This window comes from Hoplias malabaricus, chromosome 17, assembly GCF_029633855.1.
Source record: "Hoplias malabaricus isolate fHopMal1 chromosome 17, fHopMal1.hap1, whole genome shotgun sequence".
Lineage (NCBI taxonomy): Eukaryota > Metazoa > Chordata > Actinopteri > Characiformes > Erythrinidae > Hoplias > Hoplias malabaricus.
Window position 1 is genome coordinate 10,941,580 of NC_089816.1, and position 20,801 is coordinate 10,962,380.

Below are 20,801 nucleotides of genomic sequence, written 5' to 3' on the forward strand. Positions count from 1 at the left end.
AGTGTGCCCCTTCGCCCAAAAAAAAAAAAAAAACCATATATTTTTTGTATTTTCATGTTTATTCAGTTCAGTTTAAAAGGTACAATGCAGGAGAATATCATGATTTTTAAATAAAAAGGTGCACTCATTTGTTTGTAGCTTCAAAACACACACACACACGCACACACATTTAAAGATCACAACTATCAGATAATGTCCCGAAAGTGTCCTTAACATCTTACAGAGGAAAGCCTGGATGGCAAGCAGGCAGAAAGGTACTAAACAGTGTTACAGTAAGGCAAGTAAACATCCCAAAGTTTCTGATCTGGATCAGTTCAAATTGAGTTTTCCTAAAATAGTTACCTCAAAATGTTATAGTTTTTAATGTGCCATTACATTAGTATTCAGATCTCAGTGGGTGCAGTAATTAAACAAATATAATAAAAAAGAACAGTCAAATTTTCTTCTAGCTGATAAAGTATCTCTATGTTAAAGTAGTGATCATCTGCATTAGGTGTCCTGTGTCCTACACACCATTACATTTAGCAGATGACATTTCATTTTTTGGGGAGGATATAAAAAGCCTCAAACCTCACCTAGCTCTACTTCAAAATTATTACATACTGTCAAACAAAGCAAACACCATACAATCCTCAAGCAGTGAATTCACCGCAGTGCAATAAAATTGGGAATCTGGTGGAAGACAGTGGAGGATAACATGTCACTCCTTAAGGGTGTTCACCTATATATGACGTAAGGAACCTGTACACTTAAAGATAGCTAGGATGTGAGTATATATAGGAGGAGGTAGACTGAATAGACCCTCATCTATCTCCTTCATCATTATCCATATTGATCAGAGCACTTGCATGGCTTATATTTGCATCTTAAGAGGTCAGAGCCTCAGATATAACAACCTTGGTGAGCAGTATTGTTCTCAGACGGACACAGGATTGAGTGTTTGTATTGCAAACAATGATCTTTACCATAGAGTTCACTTTTTTGGACAATGTAATGATATATAGCATTTGTTATTGCAATATGAAATTACCTGTCAGACATGCCCAATATTTAAACATGTTAAAAGCTGTATTCTACGAGTTTTAGGGCCACAGCATTGGAAAAAAATAAATAATACATTGTAAAAAAGATTCAGAGAATAAAGTCAGAATTCTGAGAATAATGTTGGAATAATTCTGAGAATAAAACTCAGTAAAATTCCAAAAATAAAGTCAGAATAACACTCTTTGGGTTATTATTTATTATAATATTCAGACAGACAGACTCACAGTCTGTGCAACATAGAGTGATTTGTGAAAGAAGCAGTCAGTGAAATGAACAGACTTATTTATTAAACGCTTCCACACAATGACGACTAACTCCATCAGCACAGCCCCTGACTGCAATGCATACAGCTTTAGTTTATTGTAAGAGTTATTCCAACATTATTCTCAGAATTATTCATTCATTGTCTGTAACCCTTATCCAGTTCAGGGTCGCGGTGGGTCCAGAGCCTACCTGGAATCATTGGGTGCAAGGCGGGAATACACCCTGGAGGGGGCGCCAGTCCTTCACAGGGCAACACAGACACACACACACACACACATTCACTCACACACTCACACCTACGCACACACACACAACTAGCACCTGGAGGAATCCCACGCGGACACAGGGAGAACACACCAAACTCCTCATAAACAATCACCTGGTGCGGGGCTTGTACCCACAACCCCAGGATCCTGGAGCTGTGTGACTGCAACACTACCTGCTTTTCCACCGTCCCACCCTTCTCAGAATTATTCTGACATTATTCTCAGAATTCTGACTTATTTTCTGAATTTTTATTTATTTTGATCTTTTTTCAATGCAGTGACCCTAAAACTTTGTCCTAGTATTCTTATGTGGCCTTCCTGCACGATACTGACCTAATTTCTGCAAGCAAGGCTTTTAAGCAAAGTTTACAGGCCTTAAAACTCTCCAAGCACTTCAAAGCTAAATGTGTTGGTGACCAAATTGATGTTTTATAGTAACTAAGCTATTATTGTAATTTAAATGTAGTTTTTCTCTTTTCATAGAAAGGACGTTCTCTACATAAAAAAAAAAAACTTTTCGACAGTAACAACATGTCAGTATCTTGTGTTCTGTGAAGTTCATGTGTTACTAGACTTTTTAATGAACTCTATAGTGCATATCTTGATAAAGATCACTGTAGTCAAATATTCATGATGTCACTTTTAGGCCACATTAATCACTAATGGAAATACTGTATATAAAAACTGTGGCTGGGTGACTTACAGCCATGACAAATTACTGTAACATCACAATAAAGGAATCATATGTATTCACATGAGCTGTATTTTGTTGCACATTAAATCTCAAGAGTTATTCCGGCCAAATCAAGATTTTTAAAGAAAATGTGCATAAGATCAAAGAATCATGTTCGAAGAGGTAATGAAGGAATTCACTTCTAGTTCTCAAAATGTAGGATGTTTCTGAAAGAAAATTCAAATACCATGTTTTGCATTAGTGGATACAAACCCACACCATCAGACAGATTGTGTACTGAATACCTAGAATTGTACTGTGTGAATTACGGAATAAACAAATTGAAAAATGAAAACAAGATTCTGTGCAAATGCTTCAGCTGTCCTGCTAGTGAGACTTGCTGTTAACACTCAGCATCCATGCTGCCATTTGCATCATTGTCGTCTGCTGAGGAGCTGAGAGACGCCTGCATGTCTTCACTCTGTGTGTGGTGGCTGAACCCATTGGACTGCCCACGCTTATCTTGCTCTCCATTATTTTGTGCTCTGTAAGAAACCACGAGACAGTTTTAATTTCTGAGCTCTGTAGTGTCATATGACAAGATCAATGACATAAAGATTTAAGAGTTCAAAAAGAACCAACAACACTTAAACAGGCCATAAGCTTATGATTAGCATTTATGACTCTACTTTTGATAAACATGGTGTCGTAAACTTGCCCTGATCCATCAACTAAAATTCTAGCCACAGCAATTTCCACAGTACTGAGCTTGTTTCCTACCCTCCCCCATAAGTTAAAAAGGGTAGTTTTTGCAGTGCTGAGCCAAGAGCATTAATGGAATGCCCTATAACTGATCATTGAAGAATCACAATTATTTTAAAGTTGTAAATTTAAAGTAAAAATATTATGTTGGTTTCCTTTAATATTTCCATTATCAAAAATGTTGCAGTTCCCAGCACAAATAAAAACTATATATCATTATATATGTCATAAATATATCAGGTTACTGAAAAAAATCTGTGTTTATAATGAAAATTTCAGTATTAAAATCCCACTATAGAAATACGTAAAAATTGTCTTTCATCATTGCCATGTTTGAAATTAGTCAGTCTGATAAAGATGGGCAAATGTGTGATGAATAAGAAAAACGGGCTTGAGAATGAGGAAAAACGAAGCTATAAGTTTCCATTAATTGTTAACAGTAAAATTCAGCATTTTCACCAGGAAACTCCAAATATGTACTGGGTTAATGTGACTGTAATTTTACACTGATTAATAATGACTGTGGTAACTTTACCTAATACAGGATTCTGAAGGCCTTTTCTCAGAGAAAGATCTGTGAACGGCAGCTCTTTGTTTGGTTGTGCTAGGCTCTGCTCCTGAGTCTGAGCTCCTGCGGGCTGTGATGGTCTCTTTGCCTGAATCGGAGCTGCTCCTGGAGCCGGCCTCACTGCCTGAGAGAGAGCTGCTGCCCGGCCCATCCGTATCTTTACCCGAGTCAGAACTGTGACGACCATTCAGGCTATCAGACGAGGAGACCTTACTGAGCTGACCATCCATCTCACCTGCACAGAAAAGTATATCAAGAACTCAAATTTTGGCCATGATTTCCTAACGCAGGTCATGGTGATAATTAAGCCGCTTGAAATCAAGCCGAGAGGAACTAAAATGCTATTGCAGAGAAAGGTTGTTATATAATCTTTGTGGTTCTGGCATTAGGCTTAAGGGTATTGACCCTTTAAATCTAGCTTTCATTTTTCATTTTTATGTAGTTTCTTAACTACATATTATTATCAGTGTGGTTACTAAATAATTTAGGTACTAAATAACCTTGATTTAAATAGCCTACCTTTTAAGTGTGTGTTTATGAAGACAAGAAAATGGGACTCCCCATCAAGGAATCAATGACATTAAACAGAGTGCTTTTATTAAGCACTGTAAAATTGTTTTTTGAAATTTCTGCATAATTCAAACATAAAGTTATAAATATAGTCTTTGATGAGAAACAGTGCACAAATTCTTTACAATTCAGTTTAAAGAAACTAGGAGACAAAATATTTTTTTATTTTTGTAACATAAATAATGGCAAAATAGCGTAAAGTAATAAATAAGTTATATTCTGTTTCTGTTTTGGCTTACTCTACCCCACATTCACCTCTATGTCATAAATATATTAAAAAAACCACCTCCTCCATTCCCTTTTTTTTAGAAACATCCAGATGTCTGGTACTGAGGTGGTACCTCTGTGTCATCAACTGTGTCTCTGTCACTTTCTCTAAAATTTCACATTTTCACAGCGAACTACTCTGAGTTGAGATCTTAATGAGTAAATTAGGTTTACATATTATACAACATCTTTTATATATACCAAAATACAGCCAAATATATATATAGCCCTCATTTCTTTCAATGTGACCATAAATATAATAAGGAGTATATTTTAACCCTAAATGTTAAAGCAGTATCTGAGCATGGGCATAGGGCGGCAGTCAAACCTTACCTCACACCAAGGGGCTTTTTTTTTCCAACAACCAATCCACCCACCACCATGTGTTTTTGGACTGTGGGAGGAAACCAGACCACTTGGAGAAAACCCAACCACTTGGAGAAAACCCACGTAGACAGGGAGGGGTTTAACTCATAACCCCAGGACCCTGGAGCCGTGTGACAGTGACACTACCTGTTGTGACACCATGCTGCCCCAGATAATAATGCAAAGATTATTTCATGTCAGCTCTGCATCCCCGACAGACCACTGTTCTGTTACTTTAAGAATCTATTTTTTCTGACCTGCAGCTGGATCACAGGCCTGTTTGCGTCTTCTCCTCAGAATCACTTCCAGTTCACTGTCCTTTTTAACAGGCAATGTTTCCTGGAATCCACGACTAGGACTCTTCTTCACTGTGTCCTGAGATGACAAAGAGGAAAAATGAGAAATGTACTCCTCTGATTTTATATTAAGTGAGCAAGAATTAATTCATTAATGAATGCACAGAATTAAAACAGATTTAAGGATCTTCATAAAGAGCAAAATGTGAGTAGAATAAAAGCCCATATAAGTAGAAATTGAATGAAAAAAGGTGAATTACCAGAATGCCTTTCAGCTCCTCCATTGCGCTCTCTTGCTGTTTCTCCTCAGTAGCTGGACTTTGCGGCTGTACAGAAGGACAGTAAAGATAATGCTGAATTGCACTTTTCCAAAACAACGCTGCATTGTCACAAAGAGCAGCATGAAGCATCTTTCCCCAGTTCAACAGCTTTTTTTTTCTCAAGCTGCTTTTTATTTGTGATACTTGGATGATACAGAAAAAGGGCTCTGGCACTGAAACAGAGCACATATGGTAGCTATTAAAACTCTGACCACTAGTCTGAGCTATTGATTTTAACTCCTACAGCCCCAGTGAGTCTGACTGTTGTCACGGTTGCTCAGTCAATCAATGCTTTAAACGCAATCAATTTACTCTGTCTCCCTATGACATGTCCACATACAACAGGGCCTTAATAACTAGACCAGCCCTCAGAGATAATGACCAATGACCCTTTGCGCTCATATAGTATTGTCATTAGTATTTTACCAATTAAAAAGCGAAAGTCCATAACTATATTTCACACACACTACATTTTGTAATTCATGATAATTATTATAGTCTTTTGCTCTAATATGGTGCATTTAACGTAGTGCTAACAACTTAAATAATAATAGCAAATTACACTATTTGTTTAATAATTTGTTATTATTTGCTTACTATTTGCTTATTTTGTGAATCCAGCTCTCACAAGAATCTGAACATCATTTTCTACATATTAAAAACAGTTTTGTAACATTGGCTGCATATTCTAACTCCTTCATGACGGTGAGCCTCCTTGCTTTTCTACTGTTATACATTATTTTAAGGGTAGCAGTGTGTTTCCACTTTGATATGTCTTTTATGAGTTTGCTGTTCATTGATTTATACATGAATCAGACTGAATTACTGGCGTAAATGATACTTTAGACATAGCATACTTTGCTGACAAAACATTCATAGTATGGAGACAGCCGAAAATATTTCTTGTTTTATCAAGATTGCCATCAAAGGAACTTGGCATCTAATTGTTAAAATGAACTCCATAATAATGTATTACATGTACATTTTTTACACCAGTATGTCAATGATAAACTGTCAGTATTACCTTTGTGCCAAATCTCTGCATAAGCCCGGATCAGTTTAGCAGGTCACATGCAATGTGAAAAAGATACAACATTATAAATCATTGGTCAAAATATAGAGAAATTATTTTATAAGGTAGCACTAGTAAAAGGTATATTATAACATATTTATATGTAATAATTATTTTATTCAGTATTGTTACAGTCCAAGAAATACTGTATATCTGGGATACACAGTAATAGATTTCAGTTTGGTAGTTCTGTGAATACAGCCTTGCATTGTAAAAAGAAAACACTTTAAACATATAAAAACCTTTATATTCTTATATTCTATGTTTCTGACACTGAACAAAGGCAAAAGATTGTCAAAACAGAATGTAAACTGAATGTATAATGACAATTTGTTTTGTAAAATGCTAAGATATTATATTAATCAATCATATCTGAAAGCTAAAAGAAAATTAAAGTAGTTTCTACTGACTTTTAACACAATTAAAATGAAAAAGAACAAGGTAACAGTTTAATTAAAAATATATATAATCCACATTGTGCTTCACCTTTGTCTCCTGGCTTTTCACAGGTCGGAGCACCACCCCATGTTTGATCCTTTCCATCATTTCATTGACAGCCTTCACTTTTACATCATCCACCCCTTCATTCACTGCAAAGAGAAGAGCCAGTATTTGTCAAGTAAGGTCAAAACCGGAGGCAGATAAGGACAACACAGACAAATATGCTGTTTGAACTGCATGAAGCCAAAGGCAAAGTCACCTGGAGCAGACTCTAATTTTGGTGAGCCTTTTCCACCTTTGGAAGATTTCCTCATGATTGCAATGAGGGAGCTGTTTACAAAATGAATAAGAACAGTTAGGGAAAAGCAAATGTACGGTGTAATGTCTATCCAGAATATCAGAATTATTAATTATTAATTGGAGAAATATCTGTCAAAAAAAAAAACAAACAAAAAAAAAAACAATCTACTGCAGAACATTAATATTTAATGAAAAACACTACAATATGTATAGGACATTAGCCATAAAATGTGAAAATATCAATAAAGGCTGAGAGTACAAACTGTGTATGGCATGGCTTTGGAGCATAAGTGGAGCAGTACCTAAGAGGGTTGCAGCGAGAGGGAGGGGGTGGGGGTGGAGGAGGAGGAGGTGGTGGGGGAGGTGGAGGAGGCTGAGGAGGAGGAGCAGGGGGAGGTGCAATCCCAGGAGATGGACCCGAGGCTGGGACACAGCTCTTCTGAGACTCCTGAAGCTCATTCACTGTGGAGACATGGAGAAGTCATTGCAGTTACAAAAAGCCTTGCATGATAATGTTTCTTTATTTCCAAGCATTAGTTTGCCTTCATTTACCTTTTAAGCTTTTTCAGGCTGGATGTTTAAAATAATATGTAACAGATATCCCATTAACATATTATTTACTTTATCTTGTCGTTAGTTAAAATTACTGTTTTACAGAAAGCCTGAAATTCAAACTGAAATTAACTATTTATTTATTTATTCACACATACAGTGCTGGTTCATTACGCTCTGAATCTTAATCACGATTTGTCAGAATTTAAAGGAAAAAACTTGCCCCTAATGATCAACCACAATATTTAGATTATATCTGTCATACTACATCAGTGGTCTGGAACCAATAATAACCAACAATAAAAACCAATAATCTTAACCAATAATAACGTATTTTATTTTTGACAACCCCCACTAGGTTCAGTTGCACAAAAGATTTCCCATTCACTTTCACATATTAAAAAAAAAATCAGAATTTCTGATTCACATTAACTCTCTCTGAATTAACCAATTTATTTAGAAAAACAGGAGGGGAAGGACTGAATGTATGATGTGGACAGAAGTCTGATATGGATAGAATTGATATTATGAATACATTTTACATAATTTCAAAACGACTGTATAGAAAAATATACATATTTAACACTATAACTGAGAAAGCTCCAGTTTCCGATGATTTAGAGTTTATTTACTTCAGAATACCATTCAATTTACATTTTAGCAAGCTACAAATAAATCACCAGTGACTTAAAGTAAAAATAATTCAGCTAATTAGGACCGTATTGTTTTGAATAGTATAGTCTTAATTTTAGAATGTAGAATACAATGCCGTTCCCTACATTACCAGTGAAACAGGCTGTTTTGTCTATGCTGCAGGATGTGAGCTCACCTCTGCATTCCAAGCTGCTGCGCTTCTTCGCCTCCTCTTGCAAGCGCTCCTCTGTGTCTTTTTTCTCTTCTTCCAGAATCTCCAGCTGTTTCTGCAGCTGTGCTAGCTGCTTCCGCAAGGCACACTGATCCAGCTCGGTCTCCAGGGCTTTTACCTACAGGGAGCAAGAATGGGATGCATTTACTGTAGTAGTCAAAAAATGTTGCATGTAAATTAAAGCTTTGTAAATTAAATGCGTGTATGCAATGACATAAAACCACAGCAAGATAGACCATGGCAAAACAAACCCAACCATGTTTATCATTGTTTTAATGCAGCTAGAGTTTTCTATCTCGATTTTCATTGAGTAGAAAGGAATACTCTGGCACCTTGACAGCTGAGCTCATAACTGAAGTTTCACTTTACACGGTTCCTGTAGCACATAAACCATTTATGATAAAGGAAAATTGCAAAGTTCACAGTCAAAACACTCAAAGTTTATCGGCAAATATCATGGATGTCTTCCTCTAAGTGGTGTACTGTAAATAGTTTCAGAGACGCAGCATATGGATATTTACTTAATGTTGGCCCAAAGTTAGCTTCTAAGTCCTGAGTAACTGCAGATCTATTCATTAATTGATGGCCCACAAGCCCTGCTCCAAGCAGTGCTTTCTCTAAGTAGGGTTGCAGGCTGAGCTACTGTCAGCATCTTTGCACTGCATGAATGCTACCCTCTAAAACAGCTGTTTCTTTTATTTTCCTGCTAAGTTATCAGCGCTAACTAATGTCTAAAACATTTTTCAAAAAAACACAATGTGAAACAAGTCATGACGTGGCATCTGGAAATGTGGTTGAAAGATTGCTGTCTTGAGTTCTGTCAAGCCCCCTGACTTCTCCTCTGATCCGAGGTTTATAATTAACACATAGCTGGTGTGGGGGCACAGCCAGCCTTCTGTACCCTCTACATCCTCTAATTTGTTGTGGTTCCTTAAGGAAATTAACTATCTGCTGAGGCTGCAAATGCAGAGCAGCTTGTTTCTCAATGCACAGTACTAGATTATCACTACTGTATTGTTGGCTTGTTGAGATTTTGTTGAGTTTTAATTTATTTTCAAGTACTTCTTCAGCTTTCTCTTTGGTATAAGAGCTATAATTTAAAACTGGGAAATTAGTGGAAAATGCGAAATTTAAAAATCCCATTAATCTATAAGCAGGTATTATGTAAATCTAATATTAACATGAAAATTCAAGGTATAAGAGTTTTCTGTCTACCTTCTCTTGGTGCTGCAGTCGTTCCTGTTCCAGTGTTTTGGTTACATTAGCTACATCCTCCAGAGCCTTGAGCAGCTGAATACTGGGGTCTGCCTGCTGCAGGAGAATCATACTCTGCCGGTTGGCCTCTTTTTGCTTCACCAGCATCTAAAAGATAAAAAGGACCATTACTTACACACTCGGAATCATCTCAAAATCCAGAAACCACTTACATTTAGAGGAATAGTGCTTTGGTTGGTTTAACACTCTAATGTCATTTCCATTATTTATTGCATTTTGGCTGGAAAAAGATTTTGAAGTCAGCTGGTCCAGGATAATTAGACAAACGCTGCTCAAGAGAACAGATTCAATATTACCATAAATGACCTACAGTATTTGAAAGCTGATACATTAAAGGGCAATTCTAATGTTTTTCAACATTTCTATGTTATCTTGTTTAAAAATTGGAAACAAAATCTTCAAAGGTTTTTATGTGAAATAGGAACTTACAGAGTGTGAATGGTTCACACTGATGTAAATGTTGAAAGTGTTTAAAGCTTCTAAAAGCAAAACATGATTACATGAAATGTTTAGGATATGTTTTCTGATACTTGATTAGATAAAGTTTTGGCTTAAAATTCATTCTGTAAATGCATAAATGAAATAAAATGAAATAAAAGTAAGTGAAAAGGTGATTTAATTAACCCGAAGAAATAATAATGTCATATTAGCGGTGTTAAAAATGCATCAATGCATTCATATAAATGTAGTGACTGCACTTTAGCCTGTTATATTTTGTTAAAAATCAATTATAAAGTTATTAAAAATTCATTCTTTTTGTTTTAAATAACCTTCACCTGAGCTGCAGTGAAATTTAAGATTTTATAACTCATAAAGGACTGTAATCATATTTGTCTGTATGTTTTTTGGGCTCATGTCATACCTCATGTGCATAGGTCTCTGCTTTCTGCCTCAGGCTCTGCTCCAGATCCAGCTGATCCTTCAACCCCTCATATTCATGTGCAGCCATCATGGACACTAAGCAGAGACACACAGTCTTATTAAGACACTTGGTCTTTAGGAAATGACAGCTACATACTGAATGGAGAGGGGTTTACTTTTAAGCAAAACACCTGGCATGTGAGAGCTGCCCTGTTTTCAGCATAGCCATCACAGTCAATGTGAACACAGCTATGGGGGGAGGGGTTTAAATGGAGAACAAATTAAAGCGAATCTCCCCAAACACAGCTGAGGGAATTCCTGGACCATCTCCTTTGGTTAATATAGTCAGGGCGTTTTAATGGAGGCCAGGAGTGAGTGGGCTGAGAGGAAATTATTCTCTTCACAGGCAAATGCCAGATGTGTAGTAACTCTTACAGGATGATGTCATACACAGACTGTAGCAGGAATGTGAATAAACACAATATAAGCCGACCACATAATGAATCAAAATTATTTCATCATATTAATCACTGATAATCATTAGGATTCATCAAGAGATAATCAGTAGCCACTATGTTTTATAATCAAATGCAAGCATAGCCCACACCTCTGTTGAATCTCTTGAGTGTCTTGCTTTGTTGCTCAATGGTTTTTTGAAGGTCCTTAATCTCTGCTTGCTCTTTTTCAGTCTATAAAACAGTAAACGTTTGTTTAAACAGATTGCTTCCAAAACATGGTAGAAACAGGTCTGGTCAACTAAAAAAAGGAAAAACACATTTTACAGTCTACTAACTTACTCATAACATTTGAGCAGATAAATTCTATATTATTATGTGCCTTAATTACCAGCTCATTCATTGCTAAAAAGGTTCATGGATGTAGAGAACACCAAAGCCTCACTACATAGCCCTGTATAACAAGAGTGAGCTCCTACAGTGACAAAAGTATAAACGGAACACCACTTACAAGGGCTGTCAGTTCCTCGATCTGTCTCTGCTGCTCCTGTACCTGACAGGTTAACTGCTTTTTTTCCTCTAGCAAAGTGTTCACAGTTTCCTGAAGATCTGTGGAAAATGTAAAGCAATGGTTCTCAGTATCATTTCAGCCTTTTGTTTGCAATGTTCTAAGCTAATGCATCAAGCATTTATATTTGCACTAGTTTACATATGCAAACGTGAATCTGAAATGAAACAGATAATGATAGGCATGTAACTAGAATTAATAACTTAGTTAATACTTGATTCATTACTGGATAACTTCTACTCCAGGAACAAATACACAAATTCAGATACAGACTGGTGTACAAGCCAACCACATTTCACACTGTCGCTAATCCAACATAACTGTACAAATCAGCACACCTGAAAGACCGTGGAGAGTACATCAGTTTACAAGAGCATACACTGTTTAGCTGTATGCTGAATGATGTGGAAGAGGGTCGATCAGAGTTTTGATATGATATTAAACGTTATCAAAATTCTCATTTTTTTGGACCCTACCATTTTACCCTAGACGATTACTATATTAACGTCAAGTTCCATGCTCACATTTTCAAGCAGTCTTTGGCAAAGAGATAGTGTACCTTTGACCTGTTGTTGATACTGGGTATAGGGGTCTGGGCTGTGTTCTTGTGGGTCTGCCTCCTCCTCCAGGGAGATACAGTCTGAGATGCTGGGCAGTAGCTCGTCCAGACATGGCCGAGATGTGAGGCTCAGATACTTTAGCTTCCTGTTCTCACTGTTCAGCTGCAGGCATACAGAATAAAATTACATGGTCAAAAATATGAAGAAACAAAGCTACAACAACTGCTGTGTGGCAACACTAATTCAGTTTTGAAATTCAAAATGTATTATTCTGTTACTGACAGTGCATTTATAGTCTGTAATATATTCTCAAAAAATATATTACCAACATATAAAGCTTTTCTCTGATATCTTTTATGTGATGAGTAAATTCTGGCTGCTATACCTTAGTAGCCAGAGCCTCAGCATTCTCCCGACATGATTTCTCAATCTCCAGCTGTGTCTGCAGCACACTCACCTCCTCAATCACCATTTGGGATACTAGAAGAAAAAAGTGAATATTTCTGATACATGACCATTGGTCACTGACTGCACTATATAACTCCAAATGTGGTCTTACGTTCTTTTTGTCAGCATAAGTACAGCATTTGTCATCATGTTTCTATATAAAGTGAAGGGAAGGATAATGATACACAATACCCCTGCATCAACATGATTAGAAGACTGCTCGGAAAACATGAAAATTAGATGTGATAACATATGAGGTGTATAATATTAAGAAATATTAAAGGCTAGATTTTTAGGGCCACATAAGCAGAAACCACCTACAAGGTTATCTGTTACAACTTCACAATGGCTGGCCTTTTAAAATTTTTGAGAGCATTAATACTCCTGCTGTCACAGAATCCTACTATGGCAACTCTACACCCCATAAAGAGCTCGCAGCGAGGGATCAAGTGTCATAGCAATGCCAGTCAGAGTACAAGTACAAAGTACAAGTGCCTGCTCAGTAGGGGTCCAGTCTTGCTTCAGTCTGTCATGAGCTTACCATTCCCTGTGTAAATCTTCTGTTTTTGTCCCTAGTAGACAAGGTGTTTATATAGTATTTTAATTCTATTTTTACATTATTAATTGCAAAATACAAAAATTTAATAAAAAAAAGATTAAGATTCCAGTTATTTTAAAGCAGGATTTATTATAAACTGTGGCAATATATATAGCAAAATATAAGGGACGTTTTAATTTGCATTCCTCCAAATGCACAAGTATAGCCCTGCATTAAAGTAAAAAACCTACCTACAAAAAATAATCTGTTTTTGATTAAAAGTTTTCCACCCACAATAAAATACATGAGAGAAATTACTGATATAAAATAAAAGAAACCACTGGTTCAACCACATGTCATATAAAGGTCCTCCCAGAAGGGTGAGGATGTGTTACAGTGTGTTAGTGGGTGATGCTTTGGTCAGTGAGTGATTCAGGCTCAGCTTTCAATGGGAGTGAATGAAGATGAAAGGAGCTCTAAGTCATCAGTTTCTTCACAAAGCATCTGCTGAATAATGCATGAAGGATGCACTTCTCAGCATGCAGCCAGACTGGAATACATCATCAGCCTGCTTGCAGACCTGGCTGCTGAATACATTTCTTTTTATAATTTCTTCTGACAAACATTTTTTACACTTCTTTTAATACAACAAGCATGCACATCATGAGCAAGCAAGCAGCATTTATAAAGATTTGAAAGGATGAGGATAATGGGATGTGGTTTAAACAATCATTTATTCAGGATTTCTGCATAAAATGAAACACGTCAAGCATACTGCTGAGATAGCAGTATGTTTTACCACGCAGAAGATGAGTATAAAAAGCTGTGAAAAAATGAGTTCTCTATAACATGATTTTGATATTAATAGGTACCAGAAAACAGGCAACTACCCAGTGCTCATGCATCAGTACAGCAGAGGCATTTAGAATGATGTGATCTCGTAACTACATTATTCTCTATGAAATATGCAGAGTGGACAGCTGCACTGCACCACAGAATGTGGCTGTTTCCCTCTTGCAGTGAGAACAAATGCCCAATTTCTGGATAAGCTGAGTGAAAGCTGAAGCTAATGCTTGCTCACCCTCATGTTTTCCCCGCAAAATAAAAACCTCTACAATAGTTCTGATGAGACATTGTACCTTGAAATCAGAGAACAGACATCCAGAAAGCCATTAGTAAAGCAGCAGTCTCTAAGGAAAAGGCATTTCCTCCAGCATGTCTGGCTCCATTCATTTGCTACAACTCATTTGTGTTTGCAGTCAGCTGTCATGGCTGCACACAAACACAGTCAGACAATCGGAAGGGATACCCTGGCTTCAGCCAACGAAACCATAATTACTGGGCATTAGGATGAAACATAACATTTATTCTACACTAACCAACTTTCATATAAATAAATAAATAAATAAATAAAGGTGCCATCCGTGATTTGCACATTTGGTACAGTAGTGTTTTTTCAATTTTTTTTATTGAAAAAGCTTAAAGCAGCTAAGACAAGACCATAAGTCTAAGAACATATACAATTCTGCACCAACACAAATAAGATAAGAATGGTTCACAGAGGTTTTTAAGCCTGCAATGGGAATATAGCTTAGAATATGCATGTATGGATGTTCTTATTAAACGTATTCATTGTGTTTGCAGTAAAATATTTAACTGTCTCTGCTGAGCATAATAAAATGTCAATTTTATAGTACTATCAATCCATTTAACCCTTAAGCAAGTCTGACCATTGGTCAAGTCCTGCAGAATGAGTAAGATGAGTTGCACCTGCTGCCAAAAACAGATCCAGCTGGACTGACGCTGCACCCAATGAAAATGGTGGAGCTCTGTGCCCTAACAAAGCCTCCCTGGAAATTGGTTCTGCTCATTTAACTCCCTAATGACTGACTAGGGAGCTGAGCTCTAGGCCAAGCTACAGTGGAGAGATTCTAGGTCAGCAATGGTTTTTATGCTGTATGAGCAAAATACATATATTTATAACTAACAAAACTCAAACAAAAATTAGGCACAGCATTACTCTTCTCAGGCAAAATTCACTGTGCTTCACACAGACTCTTAATATAGCATCTTTGTCACTGAAGATGTGTTAAGCTAATATTAGGTCCCCTTTTCAATTACAGCAATTATGTTGAGCTGATAAATCAGAACATTATCTTGTTAATCACTGTGTAGTTGTGCTTGGAAGTGGAGCCTTAATTGTACTGCACACTAACGCTCTTTATTCTATTCTAAGACATCTCTCTTCTCCAATCAGCTTAGACTCAGCAAAACACACAAAACAGTTCATTTCTTTTCTTTAACAAAACAGACAAATGGAGAGCATGCTACTTCACTACATGAGTATTAAAGGATCTAAAACTAAGGCTCATTGAGGCATCCCAAGGAGGGAGGTGGGAAGCAGCTGTTTTGCCAGACGCAGATCCTGTGCCTCCCAGATACTCAGCAGCAGTTTCCCCACAGCAGCCAATCATCAAATAGCTCTCCGACCAATCATGTGCAACCAACACAGGACCATTGTCCTGTATGTCTGCAACTGGGACAAACTACACTGGCATTTGCAGAGTCATGTTAGACACTGCAGAGAACTGTAGTGGCCAATGATCTGATCTACTGCATATGCTTATCAAGGATTCACAGAGAATGCATATTAAATAATTATACTATTATTAATAATAATTCTGAGTACATCCCCATCAGGACAATGTATAACAGTTAAAATTCATTTTCAACATCAAACCTCATGTTTCTAATTCCATTTATCCAGACAGAGATAAAATGACAATAGATACACAAACTTCCATTTAGTTTCCAATAGTGAATGATTAATCATTGGATATTTAAATAATTACAAGAAAAGAAAACTAAGAGCAAAGATGAGTACAGTATTCGTCATAATCTATTAATCCTCCTCTGGGGGATGATGAAAATTTCAGGAGGATGCATTGATTGTTTAAGATAGAGTGTGGAGCATCACCTGACAGAGACTTGAGATCTATTAACCTATAATAAACATCCTACTAAGCCAATGTAGTATATGTAGTAAAACATTCCTAGGCAAATGTAAGTTTACTAAAAGAACATTATTCAAACAATACAATAACACTTTTCACTGGTATTTATAGCTAATACAATTTATAGCTTTATGCTCTTGTATAACTCAATTTAACAGCAATTTATTTTATGATCACCTTCTAGTAGCAGAGACTTAATTTACAACATGAGCACATTCAAGTAGAAAATGCTGCAATGTCTGAGATAACACTGAGGAACAGTGTGTGAACTAAATGTGAGATGCAACCTCATTCTGACAAAGATAAAATGGAGCTCCACTACTAGTCAACACTGTCTCCAGCCTGCACTGGTTTTATCATGCGCAAAAAAAGGCTTTAAATTAAACAATCAGTATCCTAAAACAGTTAATGCAACTGTGACTACATAAATTATTTTTAGATTGAGTAAATGAGGCTTTTTTAACAATGTAATCTTACATATGTCCTATATAGCCTTAAACATATTATTCAACAACTTCTACAGATTTCAGATGCTATAATATACATTAAAACTGGGTGTAAAAACAGCTACAGCACTGTAAACTTAGTCAGATTAAATATTAAATTTAATGCAAGAATCAAAACCATCTTACCTGAGTCTAGAGCCAATCCTAGGCAATAATTCTTATACTGTGAGTAACAGCACGTCTGTCTGTAGAGGAGTCAAACCTTCCTTACACTGGCACTAAGCAGAATTACGACACCTCAGCTAAACAAAAAACATCTCTAGGATTGGTTCCAAGTAGCCATGGGGACTGGGATAGTGTTTTACACCTGGGAATAAGGGCTCATTCAGAGGACAGCTTGGAGGCAGGGTGATAATGAGATGGGTTAGGGAGGAGGTGACACGAAGCAAGTCATGAAGTGTTAGATTAATCGTACAAATCTAATAAGGTGATTGTTTTTTGTGGCTCCTTCTAGGTATACCTAAATGGTATGACACCTAAATACTTGCTGAGTATTGCTGAAGTGCATGAGGATTGTCAATTAACCTCACTATCCAAGTCTGCAAAAGTTCTGAAAGGTGTGGAGCAATGGAGATGGAGCTAAAGCCATTTCAACAATGAACCAAATACCATGTGACACACTGAAGTCATATAATTAAGTATATCATCACCTAATGACATCTATGGATTGAATAGCCAATCCACCTAACAACATGTAGGGGATTTTGGGATTGTGGAAGGAAACCAGATCACCTGGAGGAAACACATGCTGACACAAGGAGAACAAGCCAAATTCCTCACAGTGACAAGAGGCAGGGTTTGAACCCACAACCCCTGTACCATGGAGCTGTGTGACAGTGACACCATAGGCAGAGTAACTATGCCGCCCCTGCTTTTAAAATGGCTGAGGAAAATAAAATATGAAGAAACGTAGTTTTTCGAAATGGAAAAAGGATACTGAAAACCTGTGGTGGACAACTTTTTAAATTGCCAGGTATTAAAAGAAATTTTCAATTCTTGCTATTACATATATATTTAACCAGTCATATAAATGAGTATGTATATGATGTTACCTCTCTTAATGTGCTTCAGCTGCCTTTCAGCTTCATCTCTTTCTTCAGTGAGCCTCAGGCACTGTGGCATATAAAAAAATAAATAAACCTTTTGAAAACATACATCTTACGACTTACATTTGTTTTCAGAACTCATGCAGGAGGCAGGAGTTTCAGTCACTGTCTATATTTCAGTTAGGTGTCAGTATAACCTAGTGTCACTCATCTTCTCAAACTGCTGTTGTAACACAGATTTGAAGCAAAAATATATATAGTTATATAAAGGCTTTCAAATAAAATAGATGAATGCCCGTATAGGTTAACTTGCCAAAAGGTAATAACACATTATTTTATCTCCTTATCAAAATGTGGGACCAAATTACAGATCAACGCATTCACTCAAATTCTGAACATTTTTCAAAAGTCCGCAGCACACAGTCCTGTCATCTTGATAGTTTTGTATAAGATAGTCAGGATACCAGTCAGCTTTTATATAATAAGTATGTCTCTTGTTGACATTCTGATATATTTAACCATGTTTTATATTCACTTTAGCTTTTAGTCTTGGCTCACGTAAACTGTGACCCTGCAAGATACTAGGCATTTAAAAAAAAAAAAAAAAAAAACAACAGTCTGTTACTAAACTTCAGAGTGTCAGACTTTAGTCTTTCAACAGGGTTTGCAGAGTCTTTTTAAAGTCTTCCAGAGTATGGTTAGCATTATTTGTCAGAGAACATATTTATTTTCTATAGAAAAGCAGACATTTAGGGTATTTAAAAATCCCTCCAAACAATGTACATTAGAATTGCTTTGCATTGCCATTGAGGATGTCATTGAGAAGAGATATGATCAGAGAATTTCTAAAATATGTAAATAATTTAAACAGCAATTAAGGAATACATGTGTCATTTCATGTTTCCATTTGAGTTACATATAAAAAAATGTTTAGTTTTCTATCAATAATATATTTGAGGAAATAGACTATAAAATGATCTGAGATAAAATGAAACAGCCTAAAAAATTAAAAGTAAAAAACAAATAAATAAATAAAATAAAAAAATAAATAACAAAAAATCCTCTTCTATATCCGTAGGGTGTGAAGGCCCATTTGTGCCAACATTGCTGTCTGCTTTTCAAGTTTATTTCCTTCAGCTGTAAAGAGGTGTTTGTATCATTATTCAGCACCTGATCAACTGAGCCACTATTAGGGCTTTGCTTTACAGTGAGGGGAGGTAAGTTCACTAGGCCGTCTTTCAGCAGGAAAAAAAAATCTGCCAGAGCTACATTAGCACAATATGCCTCAAATATATATATCTATCTATATTTTACAGATAACGAAGGTATATTTTAGCTTCGTATCAATGTAAACGCATAATTAAAAATACACAGAAACACAGCCTACATCTGTAATGTGAAACAATGTGCTGTACAAACCCCTGGTCAGCTGCAGAAGGGTGTCACCGAGCTCTCACTAAATCAAAATGCCGGTTAGCTTTCACTCAGCGGGGAGCTAAAGCCTTAAAAACTCGACATTAAGCTGAACGGTGGCTTCTGTGTGTTAAAGCCCGAGGAATTTATTTACAATTGGGCTACAGTGAATTTATAAATCCCAGTCTAAGCATTTCTTACCTCGGTTTTCACTCTGTCAGCCTCTCCCTCCTCTCCACTGGCCTCCATGACCACTGAGGAGAGATAGATGAGCAAGGTGTTACCGCACAATAGAGTCTTCACTACCAGTACAATATGCTCTCCTAGAACATAAAAAGGTCAATGAAAGGAGATTAAATGCGTGCTAATGATATTTACCTGTAGGTAACTGACTCGCATCCATAGCCCTTTGGCAGTCAGCAGCGCCAGTGAGACTGCGAGACTCTTCTCTACTCCCTCACCGTCCGCACAACGCGCAGCCTCCACTACATTCCCATCCTCGGCGTTTTCCACACCCGTTCTCCAACGAGCACCTACTCCTGCGTAGCGATTGGCTGACCGAGCTCTACAAACTCCCACCGCGCCGTTGTCTTGCGCAGATTAATAAGGGAACGCCAACCAATCATAAAACAAGAGGCGGGGCATGGCGGAAAACGGGTAGAAAAACGCCTGTAGAGGCGTTTCTATTTCTCATTTGTAATTGTATTGAAGAATGACTGAAAAAATATTCTGAATTGAAATACAAAAGTAGCAACTCAAAAAAACCTATTTAAATAACGATTAATTTCCAGGACTTAATACAAATCTTGCATACAGGAATTTTGTAAAATGCAATAAAACGACACTCTGATTGGTAAATTTAACAAGAACAGATTTCCAATATTTCTTCTGACCAACATGTGTTCATGTTGTAAATACAGAAACATGTAGAATTTGATGCCTGCAACACGCAATGATAAGTTTGTTCATAGGCAAAATATGAGAAAAGTTTACATAATGATCAATTCACAGCATTTTGAATAATTCCACAACAATCAAGTGAATTTAAAAAGTTATAAAACCAGACTCCACTAAATGCTAGTATCTTTGTAAGCAAATATGTATTAGAGCTCAAGACCATTTCGCCAAACTTCATGACAGAATTGTCAAACAATTAAAAAAAAAGAATCTTTCTCAATATAGGATGGCAAAGATCCTACATACCTTACACATACATGTGAAAACATTTAGGAAATTCACTCCACACAGCACTGTTCAATGGACATGAACTTTAAACACTCAGACAGCATTGCATGAGAATGTTTCAAGCTATTTGTATAAAAATAGCCACATGGGCTCATTTTGAAAACCATTGTTACACAAGAAAATCTTTTGATGAATCAAGAATTGTAACCTGAAAATCTGTTATGCAAAGAGAAAGCATAATCAATTAAATGCAGAAACAAGGCTGGGATCTCTGGGCATGAGCTCATCCCTGATGATCCAAAAGAAA

The 20,801-nt window shown here is 36.7% G+C and overlaps 1 protein-coding gene across 1 annotated transcript; it reads right to left on the reverse strand.

Moving 5' to 3' along the window:
• Positions 1-103: 103 nt before the first annotated feature.
• shtn3 (shootin 3) lies at positions 104-19,818 on the reverse strand. Its single transcript, XM_066649368.1, has 18 exons — positions 19,688-19,818; positions 19,511-19,563; positions 17,903-17,963; positions 12,731-12,825; positions 12,345-12,507; positions 11,729-11,826; positions 11,370-11,451; positions 10,764-10,858; positions 9,842-9,988; positions 8,591-8,744; positions 7,512-7,671; positions 7,169-7,239; positions 6,955-7,058; positions 6,421-6,435; positions 5,337-5,402; positions 5,038-5,155; positions 3,545-3,812; positions 104-2,792 (listed from the first exon to the last, which is right to left on the reverse strand). The coding sequence occupies exons 1-18, from the start codon at positions 19,710-19,712 to the stop codon at positions 2,651-2,653; spliced, it is 1,917 nt and encodes a 638-aa protein (XP_066505465.1). The 5' UTR covers positions 19,713-19,818; the 3' UTR covers positions 104-2,650.
• Between the last annotated feature and the right edge of the window lie 983 nt (positions 19,819-20,801).

Excerpts from the sequence above, each read along its gene's own strand:
- shtn3 (XM_066649368.1), bottom strand. The coding sequence starts at position 19,712 with ATGGATGCGAGTCAGTTACCTACAG. Across the intron at positions 19,564-19,687 it reads TGCGAGTCAGTTACCTACAG|TGGTCATGGAGGCCAGTGGA; the intron begins GTAAATATCATT and ends ATCTCTCCTCAG. Across the intron at positions 3,813-5,037 it reads GGCCTGTGATCCAGCTGCAG|GTGAGATGGATGGTCAGCTC; the intron begins GTCAGAAAAAAT and ends TTTTCTGTGCAG.